Genomic DNA, 20,203 nt, shown 5'->3' with positions numbered 1-20,203 from the left:
TATACAAAGGCTACAATGAATTCATTAATGTATGAATCACATTACTCTTTGGTGATGACATTGGTAGTTGTTTTCCTATAGTTTATGCTTATGTGTATAGTGCCAAATTACACATATAACTCACTTCAATGAACAGAAATAAAGTGAGGATCATGAACAACAATAAGTCAATCACCTGGTTTGTGTCCATCTCTCTATTCACAAAAGTGTGGAGGTGATGATAGGTAGAACTACTGGTTTTCACATGAGAAGTTTTCTTTAATTCAATGTTCTGAAAAAGGAACGTAGACAATGGATTATTAGGTTAACAGTATTTTCAATTAAAGCTGAACCCAATAAAAAAAGTAATTTTGTATCTAACCAGTTATTCTTATTCATTTTTCTTACATGAGAATCATTCACTGTATTTCTATTAATGGGGAATATAGGTTGAGAAACTAGAGTATACTTAGGCAAGAATACTAAATTGGTGATGCTGTGTAGTTTACTGCATCACATCAGAAGGTACATAATGGCAAGTTGCTCTCTTATTACGGATTCTAAGTTTGAGCACTTGGTTATGGTGGTGGACGCCCAGTGATGAGAAAGCTGTCCTTTTTCAAACAGAAGTAAGACAGTGAATAAACGTAGATGGATGATAGACACCTGTCTGGTGCCAAAGTATCACCTCCCAGATTACTTGACAACTGAACAGAGCAAAATATACCTGTTTAATAGAGATGTCTTGTATTCACCACCATAACCAAGTGAGACAAACAGAATATAAGAAACTAGTCTCCTCAAAAAGTCTGAAATACGAAAATTGAGTAGGGTTGAGTGACAGAATGTTCTAGATTGAGAGAGACTAAGACAAAACATGCAGAAGCAATGGGTGAAGCCCGACTGAAATCCTATTTAAAAAAGAAAGAAGCTGTTTCTACAAACCAAGAGCACACTGTATACACTATAAGCTAACTTGACAATAGATTTTATACATATATAAATATAAATATAAATATAAACACAAACATAAAACAAAGTTGTAAAGTAAAACAATTTAGGGACAACTGGAGAATCTTAATTATGGACTATATACTAAATGGTATAAAAAATCAATATTAATTTCCTTAGTGTGATACTGTCATTGCATAAGAGAATGTCCTTATTCTTATAAGAAGCATAAAATATGCTACAATTTATATTCAAATGTATGCATTTATACACACAACTCTTTGAAATCTATACACACATGTAGGTGTAAACAGCTACTCATTGTACTGTACTTGCCTTTTAACTTCTCTGTATTTTGAAAATTTTCATAATAAAAAGTTGGGGGGAAAAGTACAACTACACATTTGTATACAATCCCTATTTGTCAAATCACTTACACAGATAATCTTTGTTTGCTTTTTGTAAGTATTTGACCCTGACTTGTTAGAACATCAGGAATTACAATAAAAGTAATCAAAAGGCATCATGGATAAAATACTGCTTGTGTTTTAACGAGGTACTGAGGGAGACGGTACTTGAGGGAGTGAGTGAAATCTGAAATGCTCCCATTTGAATCTTTTGGATCAAATGTCACGTGGCAGATGGCTCCACCTAAAAGCAGGAAGGCTGACAAAATCAAACCCTTAAGAGGCCAACATCTGGTACCTCTGCTGATCTTACCTACATAAGATATACTTGTATATGCAATGAAATTAGATAGCCCTGTATGTAATGGTTTTTTAATTTGTACTTTTTAGATAAAAATAACTGTAATTGTGATAATCACCCAAACAGCCATTTCAATAACTACAACAAACTATTGTAAAACAAAAGAACCAATACCTTTTAAAATTAATTTCCACTTCGTCTTTTCTAAAATAAGTTCCAAATCACAAAAGCACACATATTACTCCCACAGAGAAATAGACGTCTCTCATCCACTTTAAGTAATCTCGTGTAAATTTATTAATTTATCTAAACCAAACTTCTTTACCTCTAAGAAGCTAACCATTTACAATGCCCAAATCTTGAATGTAAGAAGTTGGCAGGGTAAGTAATCCAGGTTTTTTCCCCCAATAAACAAAGGGCATTTTTAAGACCAAACCATTTATAGTTTTTTAAAAATCAAAAACATAGCTTTTGAAACAACTAAAAAAAACCAGACAACTGCTGAAAATTGAATACAGACTGGGTATTAGATATCACGAATATTAGTACTGTGCTTAAAAAAAAAATCCTTATACATCAGAGATACATACTAAAGAAGGGGTAAAAAAGTATCTAGGATTATTTTTAAATACTCTAGACGTGTGTTGTTACCTGCAAATTTAAAAATTAAGTTTAAACAATTGAAATTTTGACCTGCATTGAATTCTAATAATAAAGAATTATTATAAGCCAGTTCTTCTCAACACTCAAAGCAATTCACCTCAAAAAGAGTTGGAGGTGGTGGTGGCAGACTTGTAATTTTGGCAGATCTCTCTTTTTCCACAAGTAATGCTTCCTTTCGAGCTGTTATATGCCTTGAAAAAAACAAGAGATGTCCTAAATTAATCTCCCAGGTAATATTACAGCACAACCTTTAAGGTCTAAAATATAAAAGGCAAGAAATCCTCCAGTTGGATCCCACAGGCTCAATATGCCGTTTAATAAAAAGTCTCTACACAACGGACACGTAAGAACATGTTTACAAGTAAAAGAGGTGTAGCTAAAGACATAAAGCCCTATGCTGAAACTGACCCAACAAACTAATGCTTCTTAATTTACAATGATTTAGAGTAAAAAAACTAGAAATGTTGATAAAGGTGGGCCACTGTATAAAATGAGCACTGTTGACTAGTAAGAGGCTCCATCACTTTCAAAACATGCAAAAATACACATTAAATGATTTGTCAATAGTCTGAGTCTCTTTCCATGCTCTTAACTGCACTGATTTTTCTTTTTTTTTTATATCGGAGGCAGACAGATTTGGGGGGACATTCATTCTGAGCTAGCCATACATTTTTCCAGAAACTAAGGAATTGCTAAAGTCATACTAGAAGAGAAAGCTCATTTGTTAATTTGCTCACCTAGGCAAACCAAACCCCCACCGCATTATTTTTATTTCATTTTATTTTTAAGTAGACTTCACACCCAGCATGGAGCCCAACATGGGGCTTGAACTCACAACCCTGAGATCAAGACCTGAGCTAAGATCACAAGCTGGACGCTTAACCGACTCAGCCACCCAGGAGCCCCCCAAGACATTATTTTTAAACCAAGTTTAACAAATCAATTGATATACTACATGACTTATATTTAATATCTGTTTAAATAGTATCCGATGTATTCTCTACTTCTAGCCCTATCGGTTTCAGTGGAAAATATGGTAAAAATCATTATTATTTTACCAGGTTTTTTGTTTCATTAGTTCTTCTTTTTGATTTTTCTGTAATTTCAGAGCCTCTTTATGTCTCATTTCTGCTTTTCTTTTTCTTTCTGCTGCCCGCCGTGCCAGAGCATTCAAATCAGGTTCCTAAAAATATATATTACTTAAAATGCTATGTTAAACAAGATTAACATGCCAAACAAATAATATGGGTGGTTCTCCAGCCAGGGCAAAAATCACAAAGGTATTCAAATGACTGAGGTTTAGGAAACACTGCACTCAAAGCATAAAGTTAACGGTGGCATAAATAAAACTACAAAAATCAGATGTCACAATCCTAAGGCTATTACTAAAAACAGACTAATCTCAGGGATCAAGGACCACATATCATTGTCACATACTTCAAGGATGTTTATTTTCTTCACTAATTGTTTGATATCAAAGACCTTCCTTCTTTGGAACCAGGTTGTTTATTTTGTGCGACTGTATCCGGGACCACAATCTAGTATTTTTCCAACCATAAATCACAATAAACAACACATGGCTTGGGAATAGTCTTAAACACTACGTTCTACTTTGTCTTTCTGAAAGTCATCAAAGAACTGTTACTGTTTGTGAATGAAATCCAAGTGTATACATATTCCACTATACATGTTCTAGAGGTATGAAGAATCATAAATGGGAAATCTGCATTCAGCCCAATGAAATCTGTCCAAAATGCTTGCAACAAACAACTTCTGATTCAGAAGGTTATTTTATTTACCCAGATAAATAAGTACTAGAAGAGAATACTTCCAATTTAAACATCATATGTTAAAGACAGATTTTACTTTCCTAATAAGTGATTCTTATTAGGAAATGCATCTAGCAGGATTATTAAATTATACTAATATATAAAAAATTGAGGCAGATCTGCTGGGGCAGCCCCAGCATGGAGCACCCCAGGAACCCCAGCCTGCTCCAGTTCAGTCTTCGTGCCAGGGCGACCCTGCAGTACAGCGCATCAGGCCCCTGGGCTATGACCACACCAGCTCCAGCTGGCCAGCAATAGCTGCTGGGCACACTCAGTCTATTCTGGGGACATTCCTACATAAGGCCACTCCCTCAAGACCAGGAGAGGGAATAGTTCCACCTAACTCCCAGAAACAAACACAGAAAGTCAGACAAAAGAAGGGGATGGAGAAATATGTTCTAAATAAAAGGAACAAGGCAAAACCACAGAAAGAAAAAAAAACAACAACTAAACAAAATGGAGACAGGCAATAGAGCTGGTAAAGGGTTCAAAGTAATGGTGAGGAGGAAGCTCACCAAATTTAAGAGTAGATGAATTCAGTGAGAACTTAAAAAAGAGATAGAGGGGCGCCTGGGTGGCGCAGTCGGTTAAGCGTCCGACTTCAGCCAGGTCACGATCTCACGGTCCGTGAGTTCGAACCCCGCGTCGGGCTCTGGGCTGATGGCTCAGAGCCTGGAGCCTGTTTCCGATTCTGTGTCTCCCTCTCTCTCTGCCCCTCCCCCGTTCATGCTCTGTCTCTCTCTGTCCCAAAAATAAATAAACGTTGAAAAAAAAAAAAAGAGATAGAAAATATAAAAAAGAACCAACCACAGGGCACCTGGGTGTCTCAGTTGGTTAAGATGATTTCAGTTCAGGCCATGATCTCACAGTTTGGGAGTTTAAGACCTGTGCGTGGCTCCTTGCTGACAGCGCAGAGCCTGATTAGGATTCTGTCTCTCCCTCTCTCTGCCCTTCTCCTGCACTCATGCTCTCTCTCTAAAAATAAATAAATAAACTTAAAAAGAAAAAGAAAAATACACTAGAGGGAATCAACAGCAAATTAAAGGATGCGGAAGAATGAATCAGTTGGCTGGAAAAAAGGGTAGCGGAAAGCACCCAAGCTAAACAGCAAAAATAAAAATGAATAATAATAAAAATAATGAGGATAGGTTAAGGGACCCAGGATACCTTCAAGCATAATAGCATTGACATTACAGGGGTCCCAGAGGAGAATAAAGGGGAACAGAAAAACACGTTTGAACAAACAATAGCTGAAAACTTTCCTAACCTAGGGAAGTAAACAGACTTCCAGGTCCAGGAAGCACACAGAGGACCTAACAACATGAAACCAAGGAGGCTCACACCGAGATACACAATTAAAACATCAACAATTAAATCATCACCTTGAAACCAGCCTTACAAGAAATGTTAGAGAGATTTCTTTAAGTGGAAAAGAAAAAGCCATAACTAGAGGCAAGAAAACTATGAAAGGAAAAAATTCCACTGGTTGATCACTTATAAAGCTAGTATGAAGGTTACGGGATAAAAGTAATAAAATCAATTATATCTACAATAATTAGTTAAGGGACACATGAAATAATGTAAAATATTATACCACACCTAAAATGTAAAAGGGGGAGTACAAATTTAGTGTTTTTAGAATGTCTGAACTTAAGCAACCATCAACTTAATATAGACTGCTATATATATACAGAATACTATATATGAACCTCATAACCAAAACCCAAAAACCTATAATAGACACACAAAATAGAAACAAATCCAAGCATAACACTAAAGAAAGTCATCAAAACACAAAGAGAGCAAGAGAGGAAGAAAGGAACACAGGAAAAACTACAAAAAACAACCAGAAAATAACAAAATGGCAATAAGTACATACCTGTCAATAATTATTTTAAATGTAAATGAACTAAATGTTCCAATCAAAAAGACATGGGGTGCTGGGGCGCCTGGCTCAGTCAGTTGAGCATCTGACTTTGGCTCAGGTCATGACCTCAAAACTTACGGGTTGGAGCCCCTCTGTGATGACAGCTCAGAGCCTGGAGCCTGCTTCAGATTGTCTCCCTTTCTCTCTGCCCCTCCCCCGCTCACGCTCTCTCAAAATAAACAAACATAATAAAAAAAAAAGACATGGGGTGAATGGATAAAAACTATGACCCATTTACATGCTGCCTACAAGAGACCCACTTCAGATCTAAAGACACATACAGACTGAAAGTTAAGGCTGGAAGAAGATATTCTATACAAATGGAAGAAAAAGGGAAAAAAAGCCAGGTAACAATACTTTTATCAGACAAACAGACTTTAAAACAAAGACTATACCAAGAAACAAAGAAAGGCATTACATAATGAAAAGAGGCTATAACAACTGTAAATATATATGCACCCAACATAGGAACATATAAATATATAAAGTAAATATTAACAGCCACTTACATACACAGATAGATCATCCAGACAGATGGACTTAAAATATAGAGAGAAAACATTCTATCTAAAAAAAACAAAAAACAAAAAACAATGCAGAATACACATTCTTTTCAAGTTCATATGGAACATCCACCAGGATAGATCACGTTAGGCCACAAAACATGTCTCATTAAATTTAAGAAGTGAAATCATATCAAGCACCTTTCTGACCACAACAGTATGGAACTAGAAATCAATTACAAGAAAGAAACTGGGGGTAAGAAAAAAAAAAAAAAAAAAAACAACCACACTAAAGATAATCAACAGATGGGTCAATGAAAAAGTCAAAGAGGAAATAAAAAAATAGAGAAAAATGAAAATGGAAACACAAATTCTCTGAGATGCAGCAAAAGCAGTTCTAAGACGGAAGTTAAAAGCAATACAGGCCTCTCTCAAGAAACAAGAAAAATATCAAATAAATAACCAATCTTATACCTAAAGGAACTACAAAACAAGAAGCAGCAAAGCCAAATGTTAGTAAAAATAAGGACATAGAGATCAGAGTGGAAATAAATGAAATAGAGATTAAAAAAAAAGATCAATGAAACTAAGCTGGTTCTTTGAAAAGATAAACAGAATTGAGAAACATTTAGCCAGACTCATCAAGAAAAAAGAAAGAGCATTTAAGTGAATAAAATCTGAAAGACAACTTACACCACAGAAAAACAAAGAATTAGAAAAGACTACTATGAAAAATTATACACCAACAAAATGGACAACTTAGAAAAAATTGGATAAATTCCCAGAAACAATCTTCCAAGACTGAATCAGGAAGAAAGAGAAAACATGAGCAGACTGATTACTAACATTAAAGTTGAATTAATAATAAAAAAAAAAAGCTCCCCCAAAATAGAAGTCCAGGACTAGATGGCTTCTGGTGAATTTCTACCAAACATTTAAAAAAGAATTAATACTTACCATTCTCAAACTATTCCATAAAATAGAAGAGGGAGGAATGCTTCCAAATGCATTCTATAAGGCCAGCATAACCCTGTACCACAACCAGATAGAAGCTACAGGAAAAGAAAAATCATAGGCCAAAATCCCTCATCAACATAGATGCAAAAATCCTCAACAAAATATCAGCAAATTGAATTCAACAATACATTAAAAGAATTATTTACCATGATCAAACAGGACTTATACCAGGAATGAAGGATGTTCAAAAAGTACAACTCAATTACTATAATACAGCACATTAACAAAATGAAGAATAAAAACCATATGATCAATTTCAACAGATGTAGGAAAAGCATTTGACAAAATTTAACATCTATTCATGACAAAAACTCTCAACAAAATGGGTTCACAGGGAACATATCTCAACATAACAAAAGGCGATTTATGAGAAACCCACAACTAACATATTCCATGGTGAAAAGTTGAAAGCGCTTCCTCTAAGATCAGAAACAAGGATAGCTACTCTTTTATTCAACACAGTACTGGAATTCCTAGCCACAGAAATCACACAAGAGATAAAAGGCATCCAAACTGGAAAGGAACAGGTAAACTGTCAGTATTTGCAGATGACATGATTTTACATATAGAAAACCCTAAAGACTCCACCAAAAAACTATTAAAATAAATGAATTCAGTAAAGCTGCAGGATACACAATTAATATACACAATTCTGTTGCATTTCTGTACCTTAATAACAAAGTAGGACAAAAAGAAATTAGGAAAACAATCCCATTTACAATTATATCACAAAGAATAAAATACCCAGGAATAAATGTAACCAAGGCGTGAAGAGAATTATACTCTGAAAATTATAAAACACCAATGAAAGAAACTGAAGATGACACAAATAAATGGAAAGATATACAATGTTCAAGAACTGGAAAAATTAATATTGTTAAAATGTCCAAACTACCCAAAGCAATCTAGAGTCAATGCAATCCCTATCAAAATACCAACAATATTTTCCACAGAACTAGAACAAATAATTCTAAAATTTGTACAGAATCACAAAGACTCCAAATAGCCAAAGCAATCTTAAGAAAGAAGAAGAAACCTGGAAGCATCACACTTGCTGATTTCAAACTGTATTACAAAACTATAGTAATCAATACAGTATGGTAGTGACACAAACACACACACACACAGATCAATGGAACAGAATACAGAACACAGAAATAAACCCATGTTTATATGGTCAATTAATCTGTGACAAAGTAAACAAGAATATACAATGGAGAAAAGACAGTCTCTTCAATAGTGTTGGAAATTGGACTGCCACATGCAAAAGATTAAAACGGGACCATTTTCTTGCACCAGATACAAAAATTAACCCCAAATGGATTAAAGACCTAAATGTAAGACCTGAAACCATTAAATTCCTAAAAGAAAACATAAGTAGTAATCTCTTGGAAATCCGCCTCAGCATTATTTTGCTGGATATGTTTCCTTAGGCAAGGAAAACAAAAGCAAAAATAAGCAACTGGACTACATCAAACTAAAAAGCTTTTTCACAGTGAAGGAAACCATCAAAAAACGAAAAGGTAATCTACTGAATGGGAGAAGATACCGATAAATGATATATCAGATAAGGCATTAATCTCAACTATATAAGGTACTCATACAACCCAAAACAACAAAAATCAAATAATCCAATTTAAAAATATGCAGAGGACTTAGACAGTTTTCCAAAGAAGACACATGGCTGGCCAACAGACACACAAAAAGATGCTCCGCATCACTAATTAAAGAAATGCAAATCAAAAGCACCATGAGGTATCACCTGACACCTGTCAGAATGGCAAGTATCAAAAAGAAATAACAAGTGCTGGTGAGGATATAGAGAAAAGAGAATCCTTGCGCACTGTTGGTGGAAACGTAAATTGGTGCAGTCACTGTGGAAACAGCAGGGAGATTCTTCAAAAAATTAAAAATAAAAAATACCAGTAATTCTACTGCTGGGTATTTACCCAAAGAAAATGAAAACACCAATTTGAAAAGATATATGTACCCCTATGTTTACTGCAGATTTATTATAATAGCCAAGATACAGAAGTAGCCTAAGTGTCCACTGACAGATAAGTGGATAAAGAAACTATAGTGTATGTATATATACAACGGAATATCTGTCATAAAAAAAAAAAAAGAGAGATCTTGCCATTTCTAACAGCATGGAAAGCCTACGGGTAATGTGCTAAGTAAAATAATTCAGACAGAGAAAGACAAATACCTTATGATTTCACTTGTATGTGAAATCTAAAAAAACAAAACAAATGAACAAACAAAAAAATAAGAAACCGACTAATCAATATAGAGAACTGGTGGTTGCCAGAGGTGAGTAGGTGGGGGATGGGTGAAATAGGTGAAGGGGATTAAGAGGTACAAACTTGTCACGATAGAATAAGTCATAGGAATGAAAAAATACATCATAGAGAATATAATCAACACTATCGCGATAACTCTGTAGGCGACAGACGGTAACTACCCTTATCAGGGTGAGCACCCATAAGGTAATTGTTGAACCACAATGTTGTACACCTGAAACTAATAAAATATTGTATGTCAACCACTTTAAATAAAGAAAAAAAAAAGACCGTAGAAAACATAAGTTTAGGCTGCCCCAAATAAATTCTATACGTGCAAACATTCATACCAGACAACACTGAATAACTGTAACTTACTTCTAACCACTACTACCAGACAGGCGGTCAGTAAGTGTTCACTTACATTTTCTTTGGCTTGTTGGTGTCCCTCTCCCATATTTCTTAAACTTGCCAAATACAGTTTTTCCAAGGTCTTTATTTTCTGAGTTTGTGATTCTTTCCATTCTGTCCTTAGTTCCTCTGCCAAACGGGCTAGTTGCTGATTTCTCCTGTGTTTTATATCTTCTCTTATCTGAAAGGCGATATCCCTTTCTTGTTCTCGAACCTAAAGAATGCATATTTAACAGATTATATGAAAAGAGGCTTACTTCAAGTTTTCTGAAAAGCCACTTGGAAATAGGAACTTAAATGAATTCTCCTCAGGTATATCAATTTTCCTGAATATCCATATATTAGGTAAGGCTTACGGAAAGCAGAAAATCCAAGTGATGTAAGAAGTTAAACCCTCAAGACTACTTCTAAAGTTCTAACTCATTAGCTACTATCTTCTCCTCTCCAATCTAAGCACTAACAGGATTACCATGGTCATTTTAATAACCTATAAGAGGTTAAAAAGGTAAGGATGATCAACAAAATTTCCAGCCCAGGTGAATACAGACAGAGCTGGATGAGAAGTCCATGTTTGTGGTACATCATCCCCAATTCTAGACAGAATGGCACCTACAACACGCTTCACGAGGACTTAAATATCTTACTCTGAGAAGACCTCTAGAAAAGAATAATCTACAACTTCTTAATCAGTCTGTTGCAGCAGCTAATAATCTTTCCAGTAAGTCTTCAAAGCCATTCTAATCTTCCTACTCGAATCTTCATCAGTAACACATAATTTAAAAAATGTTTAAAGAACGATTTTCAAATAATTATCAAGTCAAATAATCCCTAAGCTCAAACTCTTCTTCATCTGTTTACTATTACAGCCTATTTTTCGAATTTTCCAAAACTAGTTAATACACAAGAACCAGGGCTCTTGTACAGCCAGAAAAGGGCTTTATTTTTTAAAATGTTTTTAATGTTTATTCATTTTTGAGAGAGAGATGGAGACAGAGCGCAAGCAGGGGAGGGGCAGAGAAAAAGGGAGACAAAGAATCCGAAGCAGCTCCAGGCTCTGACCTGTCAACAGAGTCCAACACGGGGCTCAAACCCACAAACTGTGAGATCATGACCTGAGCCAAAATCAGATGCTCAATTGACTGAGCCACCCAGGCACCCCAGAAAAGGGCTTCAAATGCAACATTTAGAACTCTCTACTATAAACCCACTAATAATTTGGGGAAGACAAAGAATTTGGAACATTGTTCTAAATGAATCTTACCTGCAGCAGTCTTAGTTTTCGTCTTCTTTCATAATCTTCCTGTAAAATGAAAGCTTCCTCATTAGGACTCAATCTCAGCTTGCCTGCATTCCCTACCTTTCTTTTCATTTCTGGGTACTTTAGAGATTCTGAATTTAAAAAAAGAAAAGAAAAAAAAATGTCTATTAAAATAGGGTGGCAAAGATTAGAACAATTTTTAAAATGTATTTAACAGTTCATATTTAAATTTTTTTTTTCCAACGTTTTATTTATTTTTTTGAGACAGAGAGAGACAGAGCATGAACGGGGGAGGGGCAGAGAGAGAGGGAGACACAGAATCGGAAACAGGTTCCAGGCTCTGAGCCATCAGCCCAGAGCCCGACGCGGGGCTCGAACTCACGGACCGCGAGATCGTGACCTGGCTGAAGTCAGACGCTTAACCGACTGCGCCACCCAGGCGCCCCTAACAGTTCATATTTAAAGGACTATATACATATGAAAAAAAATTTAGATAGACTAAGTCGATTTATATTTACAAGTAGCATTTACTTGGAAACGTTTTCCCCCATTACAGCAGTGTGTTTATCTAGAGTATCTGGAACCTGACTTCTGATCAAGATTTACAGAGTTTACCTAGCTTAAATGTAAAAAACAGCACAAAGACTTAAAAAAATGTGTTAGCATAAATGTTTTCACAATTACAATGTTACACTCGAGAACGCTGATAACTTGTTCATAACCAGCAAGACTGCTGTAATTGCAAAAGGCTCCTGCTCCCTAGATTCAACTCTCAGTCTGCTGTGTATAACTTGATCGCCAAGTGTCACTGTATCATATAGAATCACATCAACCTTCAACAATTCTTTAATAATTACTATGGTGTGATTTTTTTTAAAAATCAACAACCATTTAAAAATTTTCTGAGAATAATTCTGTTGTTTGGATGAGTCAGGTGTTTAGATTCTCAGATCTACTCTTCTAATGCCGTTGACCAGGTGTTGTCACTCTCCACCCTAGGTTATAACATGGATACTCAGAGCTTTCGGAAGTTAGCTTATGACCCACTTCTTCATGAGACTCTATCAATTTTTGCCTTACCCACCCACCACCCCATTCCTGACTTGCTCACCTATGATGAATATTACCTTTACATTCACATGGGGACCAATCTAATGTTGTCTTGGTATTACCTTCCTCTAGTTTTTCATCTATTACAGTGTGCCCTTTCTAGCTAGATTCCTAACAACTGAAGGACAGAGGTTATCGTTTTATTTTAATATTCAAACTAATTTAACAAATAACTACCAGGCAGTATTGCACATGCTATGGATGGATATTGTTTTGGGCTAGGAGGATTTAAAGTTATCTAATAGGACTCTGAGTCCAAAAAGAAATAACGGCTTGCATTTGAAAATCTTTTCCAATGCATCCCATTTATCTGATATTCACAGGGCCTTGATAACAGGGCCTTGATAACAGTAGGTGAAGTGCTGTCTCCCTCATTTTTTTTTTCAACTTTTTTTTTTTGGGGGGACAGAGAGAGACAGAGCATGAATGGAGGAGGGGCAGAGAGAGAGGGAGACACAGAATCGGAAACAGGCTCCAGGCTCTGAGCCATCAGCCCAGAGCCCGACGCGGGGCTCGAACTCATGGACCGCGAGATCGTGACCTGGCTGAAGTCGGACGCTTAACCTACTGTGCCACCCAGGCGCCCCTCCCTCATTTTTTTTTTTTTTTGCAAGAGGGGGAGGGGCAGAGAGAGAGAGCGTGAGAGAATCCCAAGCAGGCTCTGCAATGTCAGTGCAGAGCCTGATGCAGGGGTCTTGATCTCACAAGATCATGACCTGAGCTAAAATCAAGAGTCGGCGCCTTAAATGTTTGTTTATTTTTGAGAGAGAGGGAGAGAGACAGAGACAGAGAGTGCAAGTGGGGTAGGGGCAGAGAGAGAGGGAGACACAGAATCTGAAGCAGGCTTCAGGCTGAGTTGTCAGCACAGAGCCCAATGCGGGGTTCGAACTCATGAACCGTGCGATCATGACCTGAGCAGGAGTCAGAGGCATAACCGACTGAGGCACCCCAAGAGTCCACCGCTTAAAGATGCTTAACCAACTAAGCCACCCAGGCGACCCTGTCTTCCTCATTTTACAAATGAAGAATCAAAAAGCCTTTTGGGTTAAAGGACTTGACCTAAGCGACAGGATCTGTTGGCAGATCCAAAGGAAGAATCTGGTTTCCTTATTCCATATGGCTCCTAACTTTCTGACATGCTAAAACATGTGGAATGAGGAAATTTTGGCTTAAACCAGTATTTTTTGTGAGTGGGGACTGATGAACAAGGAAGTACTAAACAAAGAAAAAATGAGCAAGATTAAATTCAGTCCTCACAATTTTTCTGAAGGTCTCTGAAAATTCATATACAAACCTGATAAATCTCACAATGTATCAAGGGAAAAAAGACAAAAAAGAGAACACACTACAAAATTCCATTTATATGAAACTCAAAAACAAGCAAGACCAATCTATGATTAGAGAGGTTAAAATAGGGGTCATCTTTCTGTAGGTTAATGACTAGGATGGGACACAAAGGAGCCTGCAAGGGTGCTAGAAATGATCTGTATTTTGATCTGTATAATGATGACACAGGTGTATACATATGTAAAAATTCCTCACATGTTACACTTGGATGGTTATACTTTATTCTAAATTAAACCTCAAAAGACGGGGGTGGGGGGTGTGACACTATTTTTTCAGATTGCTTTGAGTATTTCTCATTTGCTTCAGGAGCATAGGAAAACATAGGTTACTTTTACCTCCTTAGATGTGATAGAGTGACTTTTCTCTTGCATATAATTTTCTTAATTTTTTAACTTATTTGTAAGTAATTTCAGACTTAGAATTCCCGTATACTGTACTCTTTCCCCAGCTCCTCTCAGTGTCAGTCACAACACAACGACCAAAACCAAGAAATTAACATTCGCACAATACTTTTAACTAATCTACAGACCTTATTCAAATTTTGTCAAGTACTCCACTAATGTCCATTTTCTGAACCAGGACCCAATTCAAGGACAACCCAATTGAATTGCTTTCAACAGCTGTATATCTCTGGATCCTCCAAGAAGCAGAGGACAAGACAGGATTAAACCCACAAAGATTTTGTTAGGAGATGCCTGTGTGAGGTAAAATGGGAGGGAGCCAGTAAAAGCTGGGAGCACTTGAGACAGACTTCCATGCAAATCTGACAATTAATGGAGAGAGGGAAGTTTGGGCAGATGACCACCATGCAGTCTAAAGAGACTGATTCAGTAAGACCTCTGAGGAGTTCTTAAGCGAAAGTCCCTGTGTCTCAGGAATAGGCCTGCCTTAATGTCCATGCCATGTTCAGCCACTGGCCAGAAGCAGCCATGCAAATGAATTCAGAATACGGGAGCTGAAGGTCTGTGAACTACATTTTCACCACTGCTGAAATCGTAATGCCTCCTTTGACTCCTCTAATCTGGGACAGTTCCTCAGTCTGTGCCTTTCTTTTCAACCTCTTGATTTTTTTTTTTTTTTTAAACTACTGGTCAGTTATTTTGTAGAACGTCCCTCCATATGGATTTACTTAATCTTTCCTTGTAGTTGCACTAAGAGTATGCATTTTTGGCAAGAACACCGCAGAAGTGATGATGCGACCTTTCTCAGTGTATTAAATTGTGTTAACATGTCTTACTGCCAGCTGCTGATGTTAATTTTGATCACTTGGTTGGGTGGTGTCTACCAGGTCTCTCCGCTTCTCCTTTGTTAAGTATCTGGTGGAGAGACAGTTGAGGCTATGTATGTAAGTATCATGTTCCTTACTATACGTTTGCTCCTCAGTAACCACTGATGACTGTTTGAAACATTAACTGTGACGTTTGCCAAAAAGCATTTTCTATTTCCATTCTTCCTCCTACACTTACCAATCGCAATCCTACTGTACGGAAGTTTCCCCTGCTCCTTCTCTTATTCATTAAATCATTTATTCCTATCAATATGGATTTTTAAATTCTGCGTATTAATACCATCCAATAACAGAGATGATACTAATTTATCTTTTAAGAATTTGTCCCGAGGATTAAATGGCACATACTGTAGTCACAAAATACAAGCCCTTGGGGCGCCTGGGTGGCGCAGTCGGTTGAGCGTCCAACTTCAGCCAGGTCACGATCTCGCGGTCCGTGAGTTCGAGCCCCGCGTCAGGCTCTGGGCTGATGGCTCAGAGCCTGGAGCCTGTTTCCGATTCTGTGTCTCCCTCTCTCTCTGCCCCTCCCCCGTTCATGCTCTGTCTCTCTCTGTCCCAAAAATAAATAAATGTTGAAAAAAAAATTAAAAAAAAAAAAAAATACAAGCCCTAGAAGATTTGCGTTCAAGACTCATCATGGCCACTTACTGCAAGAAGACACTGGCCAAGTCACTTACGTTACTTTGGTCTCGTTTTCTTAAACTATATTGGAAATCACATCATCTACCCCAAAAGGTTGTTCTGATGATTACGTGACTTAATGAATGTGAAACTGCCAATCCTGTTTTAGTATTAAAGACTCAAACGTTCCCCCACTGTTTTAAAAGCTCAGCTTGCGGCCGGACTTACTACCTGAGAAATTAAAGGTGAGAGACACCAAAACAGAGCGTGCTGTCTGCAAGAAACAATTCCAGGCAGTGTTCTTAAACGGGTACAAGGTTTCAGGCCAAGTCCGCGGTTCACACGCGGGAAGGAAGGGACGCACCGAAAAGCGTTTCGTTTACAGCAGCAACCGCGGAGGCCTTCCCTGCTGCCCCCGATTCGCAAGCCCAAGGACCTCGCGCGACAGCACCCCGGGAGGGGGCGCAAGGCCACACGCGCCTACAGTCCGGGAGCAGCCTCTCGCAGCAAGCAGCGGGTCTGCGTCCGGACGCACCTCCAGTCCCGCCACTCCTTACCGCCGCCAGCCCGACCCCAGCTAGGGCCCGGGGCCTTCAAGGCATCCCCTTCCGGAGGAGCACACCTCGAGTTCCGGGGTTTAAGGAGTTCTGCACGGCCGGGCCGCGGGAAGCAGGCGCGTCCGTCACTCACCCGTGAACCAGAAACCCGGGGTCAGGAATCACAGCTCAGACAGAAAAGGCCCCGGCGCCAGGGGCCCACCAGCTTCCCAACAGCCGTTTGTGCGCCTGTGGGGCAGCCATCGCCGACCTCCCGTCACTTCCGTCATTCAAACAGCCCGCCAATGGCTGGGCCAAGCCGCGGGAATCGGCCTAGTCCCGCCTCCCCCGAGGACAGCCGGGACTGCCGCGCCGGAAAAGCCCGCGCACGCGCACGCGCCCGCGTCAAACCCTACGCATCGGCCCATTATTTCTCATACCTGCCGCGGATTTGAAGTTTGCTGCCTTTCTCTCAATGCGCTCATGTTATAGATCAGGAGGCAGAGGTCCAGTAAGGGGAAAATATTTGCCCAGAGCGTTGAGGGGACTTTAGTTTTAAGCCCTGTTATGAAGATGGCTTGGGATATATATCCTTTTGTGCACTGCCTACACAATTCATTCGGTACATTATGCTGCAGTGTCTCACAGCGTTCCTTCAAGGCCTCCAGTTTGTACAACGCTGAACCGTATCGTGACACTCTGTGCCTCCAAAGGTCCGATACATGTAGAACATGTTACAAATTTACTCACTATAAATAACCTGTAATCAGAAAAGGGATGTGGTCCAGGTTCGTATTTATTGAGCGACTATTATGTGCCAGGTACAGTGTGGTAGGTGCAGGGGAGACCAGGGTAAACGGATTATGGCCCCTCTCCTAGATTTTGTAGCCTGAAGTTAAAACACGAAAAATCAAACAATTAGAAAATGGAGAGTGGGGAAGAGGGAAGTTGCTGCCATGATCAGATTCAGCATCATTGTGCAGAAGAGGCCAAAGGGACTGAAGGCTGAAAACTATCAATTTACGATACTACTACAGGAAGTGAAAGATGATCATAATGAGAATGGAGAGAAATGAGTAGATTTAAGAAGCAAACGAGGCCAAACATCAGAAATTGGTGGTTACCTGGTTATGGAAAGCAAAGGGAGGGAGAAATCAACCATGATGCCTAAGTTCTATGTATGTTTGGCAACATACAGTGAGTGGATAAGGATAACATCCTGCTAGAACTCAGGAAAAGAAGCAGATTTGAGGGGGAATCAATGAGTTCAGTTTTGAATATTTTGAATCTGAGCTTTTTATGGGATATCTAGACAAAGGAATGAATTGTAGAAATATTTCGGAGGCAAAATTAGTACTGACAAAGGACTATGGGTGAGGTTGGGGGGAAAGTTGAGGGTGAAATTAATCTCATAGGTGGTGCCACCAACCAAGGGAGAAATCAGAAGTGGGAGTCAGTTAAAGTGGGCAAGGAGATGAGCTTAGCTCTGGACGCATTGAACTTTACTTGCCTGTGGAACATTTAGTGATGGGCAGTAGTGGATGACTACAGAGGTAGATAGCCCACAGAGCTGGGCTAGCATATAGACTTGGGGTTCATTTCCATATGAGTGACAACCAGAGCAGAGTGATAACCAGAGGATGAGATCACTTGGCGAGGGATTTGCAGAGTGAGAAGAACAATGAACTAAGGACCAAACTCTGAGGAACATCAAAACTTAAAGGGAGTTAGAGAAACAAACTGTCCAAGGACACAAAGAATAAATAGTGTGACCCCACCTCAGCTTTGCAAATAAGGAAGCTAAGTGAAGGGGAAATTCAGTGACTTGGCCAAAAGCACATGTACGTGGAGGGTGAAACCAGGACTAGAATTCATGTCCTTATCCTAAATACTAGAATTTTTCCTCCCTTTCCATTTCCTGTCATAGTTATCTTGATGAATAATTGCTTTATTCTAAACATATTCTTCAACATTCTCAACATAGACTCAGAGATACCCTCTTACACCCAACAAAAGATGTGCCCATTATTCCATGCTGTTGGGTAGGTTTAGTGCCCGCCATGTTTTTCAAAAGTACTCTGTACATTTCCCATCATGGCACTTACCAGTTCTTATTGAAATGAGCTGTCAATAGGCCTCTCTATTGATTAGACTCTGAGTTCCTCAAGAACCAGTAGTGCATTTTGTTCAGTTGCTGGCCACATACATCTTCTTAAATGCTTGCTGAGTGAATTATATGCTTCACTTCCCCAACCTGCATCCTGGGCAGAAATTCTGCAATCGGAGATTTTAAATTAAGGCTTGTTCTGTTTTCAATAGAAGGCAGTTAGGAATCAAAGAAAGCCCAGTGGGCTTAGAGTCAGAGCATCTGGTTTAGCATTACAACTCTGAGACTTTCTAACTGTAGGACACGAAGCCAATGAGCCCTAGTTTCTGTTTTGGTTCTCTGTTGTTGCCAGCCAAACCACCCTAGAATGCCCACAATGGCTCACTCTTTAGGGCTGGCAGTTGACTCTGGCTGTCAGTGGAAGGCTCAGCTGGATCTGGTGAATGGTATGACTCTTTGTGGCCATTCTCTGTGGGTTGACTTCTTACTAGCAGAGTTTAAAAGGGAGCATCGTAAGTGTGAGTATTCCCAGAGAAAGAAAGTGGAGCGTGCAGGGCCTTTTAAAGACAAAACTGATAAGTAGTTATGGCAAGTTCAGCCGTATTTTATTAAATATCACAGGGCAAGCCCAGATTCAAGAGAAGAGAAGTGAACCCTGTCTCTCAATGGAGAGAGTGATAAAGAATTAATGCCATTCATCACCATTTTTTTTTCATCACCATTTTTTTTTAAGTAATACTCGGCGTGCCCTCTTTGTAGGCTGGTTGTGAGACTCAAAAGGCAGGAATTATGAGAGCATTTTGCACACTCCAAAGAGGTATCCCCATTTACATAATATAACAGCTATTTTACATTTTGTCTAGCAACTTTCTCTCCTCCTCTGGTATATATCCACCCCTCCAGGCCACAGGGGGAGACAAGTGACCCAGATTGGGCAAATTACAGTCCTCTCTGCCCCTTGCCACTGGGATTGATGAAAGGATGAGTACATGACCTCAATCAGGCCAATCAGAATCTTTCACAGGAATTTTTCTTACTGGAGCCAGAAGGGATGAATTTTTTCCTCTCTGGGCTAATCTTAGAATATGAAACTGGATGGGGTGCCTGGGTGGCTCAGTCGATTAAGCGTCTGACTTCGGCTCAGGTCACGATCTCACGGTTTGTGAGTTCAAGCCCCATGTTGGGCTCTGTGCTGACAGCTCAGAGCCGGGAGCCTGCTTCCGATTCTGTCTCTGTCTCTCTGCCCCTTCCCTACTCGCTCTCTGTCTCTCGGTCTCTCTCTCTCAAATATAAAAAATTAAACATAAAAAACTTAAAAAACAAAAATAATATGACACTGGAGCTTCTCCAGCGAGGTTCCTAACATGTGGTAGTTGAAAGAATGAGACTGACATTCATCTCAAACACAGAGAATCCTGAATGTTCAAGTTCCTGGACACAGTTCATTCTCTAGTTTACTGATAGGAGCTATTAAATCCACCCCCTTTTATGCAAATTGAAAGAGCCTGTAGATTTATTTATTTATTTATTTATTTATAGTTTATTTCTTTTTGAAAGAGAGTGAACGAGTGGGGGAGGGGCAGACAGGGGGAGACAGAATCCAAAGTAGTGTCTAAGCTCTGAGCTGTCCATGCAGAGGCTGATGCAGGGCTCGAACCCCCGAGCT

General features: G+C 38.9%; 1 protein-coding gene across 5 annotated transcripts in view; it reads right to left on the bottom strand.

Annotated features, from left to right (window-relative positions):
• CEP295 (centrosomal protein 295) overlaps window positions 1-16,717 on the bottom strand; it is a 56,972-nt gene extending 40,255 nt beyond the window's left edge. For 3 of the 5 annotated variants that reach the window (XM_040489616.1, XM_040489617.1, XM_040489619.1), the window contains exons 1-6: window positions 16,585-16,717; window positions 11,532-11,659; window positions 10,284-10,484; window positions 3,360-3,484; window positions 2,399-2,492; window positions 176-271 (exon numbers count right to left, since the gene is read on the bottom strand). In XM_040489616.1, the coding sequence (XP_040345550.1) occupies window positions 176-271; window positions 2,399-2,492; window positions 3,360-3,484; window positions 10,284-10,484; window positions 11,532-11,639 (624 nt within the window). In that variant the 5' untranslated portion in view covers window positions 11,640-11,659; window positions 16,585-16,717. Of the gene's footprint in view, window positions 1-175; window positions 275-2,398; window positions 2,493-3,359; window positions 3,485-7,517; window positions 7,613-10,283; window positions 10,485-11,531; window positions 11,660-16,584 lie in introns of those variants that run through there. The other 2 variants (XM_040489618.1, XM_040489620.1) reach the window with 2 other exon arrangements.
• Window positions 16,718-20,203: the final 3,486 nt, after the last annotated feature.

The sequence above is a fragment of the Herpailurus yagouaroundi genome, unplaced genomic scaffold (genome assembly GCF_014898765.1).
Source record: "Herpailurus yagouaroundi ecotype Mexico unplaced genomic scaffold, PumYag 180, whole genome shotgun sequence".
NCBI lineage: Eukaryota > Metazoa > Chordata > Mammalia > Carnivora > Felidae > Herpailurus > Herpailurus yagouaroundi.
Note: the sequence above shows the minus strand (reverse complement) of the source record. Positions and strands in the feature narration are given on the sequence as shown.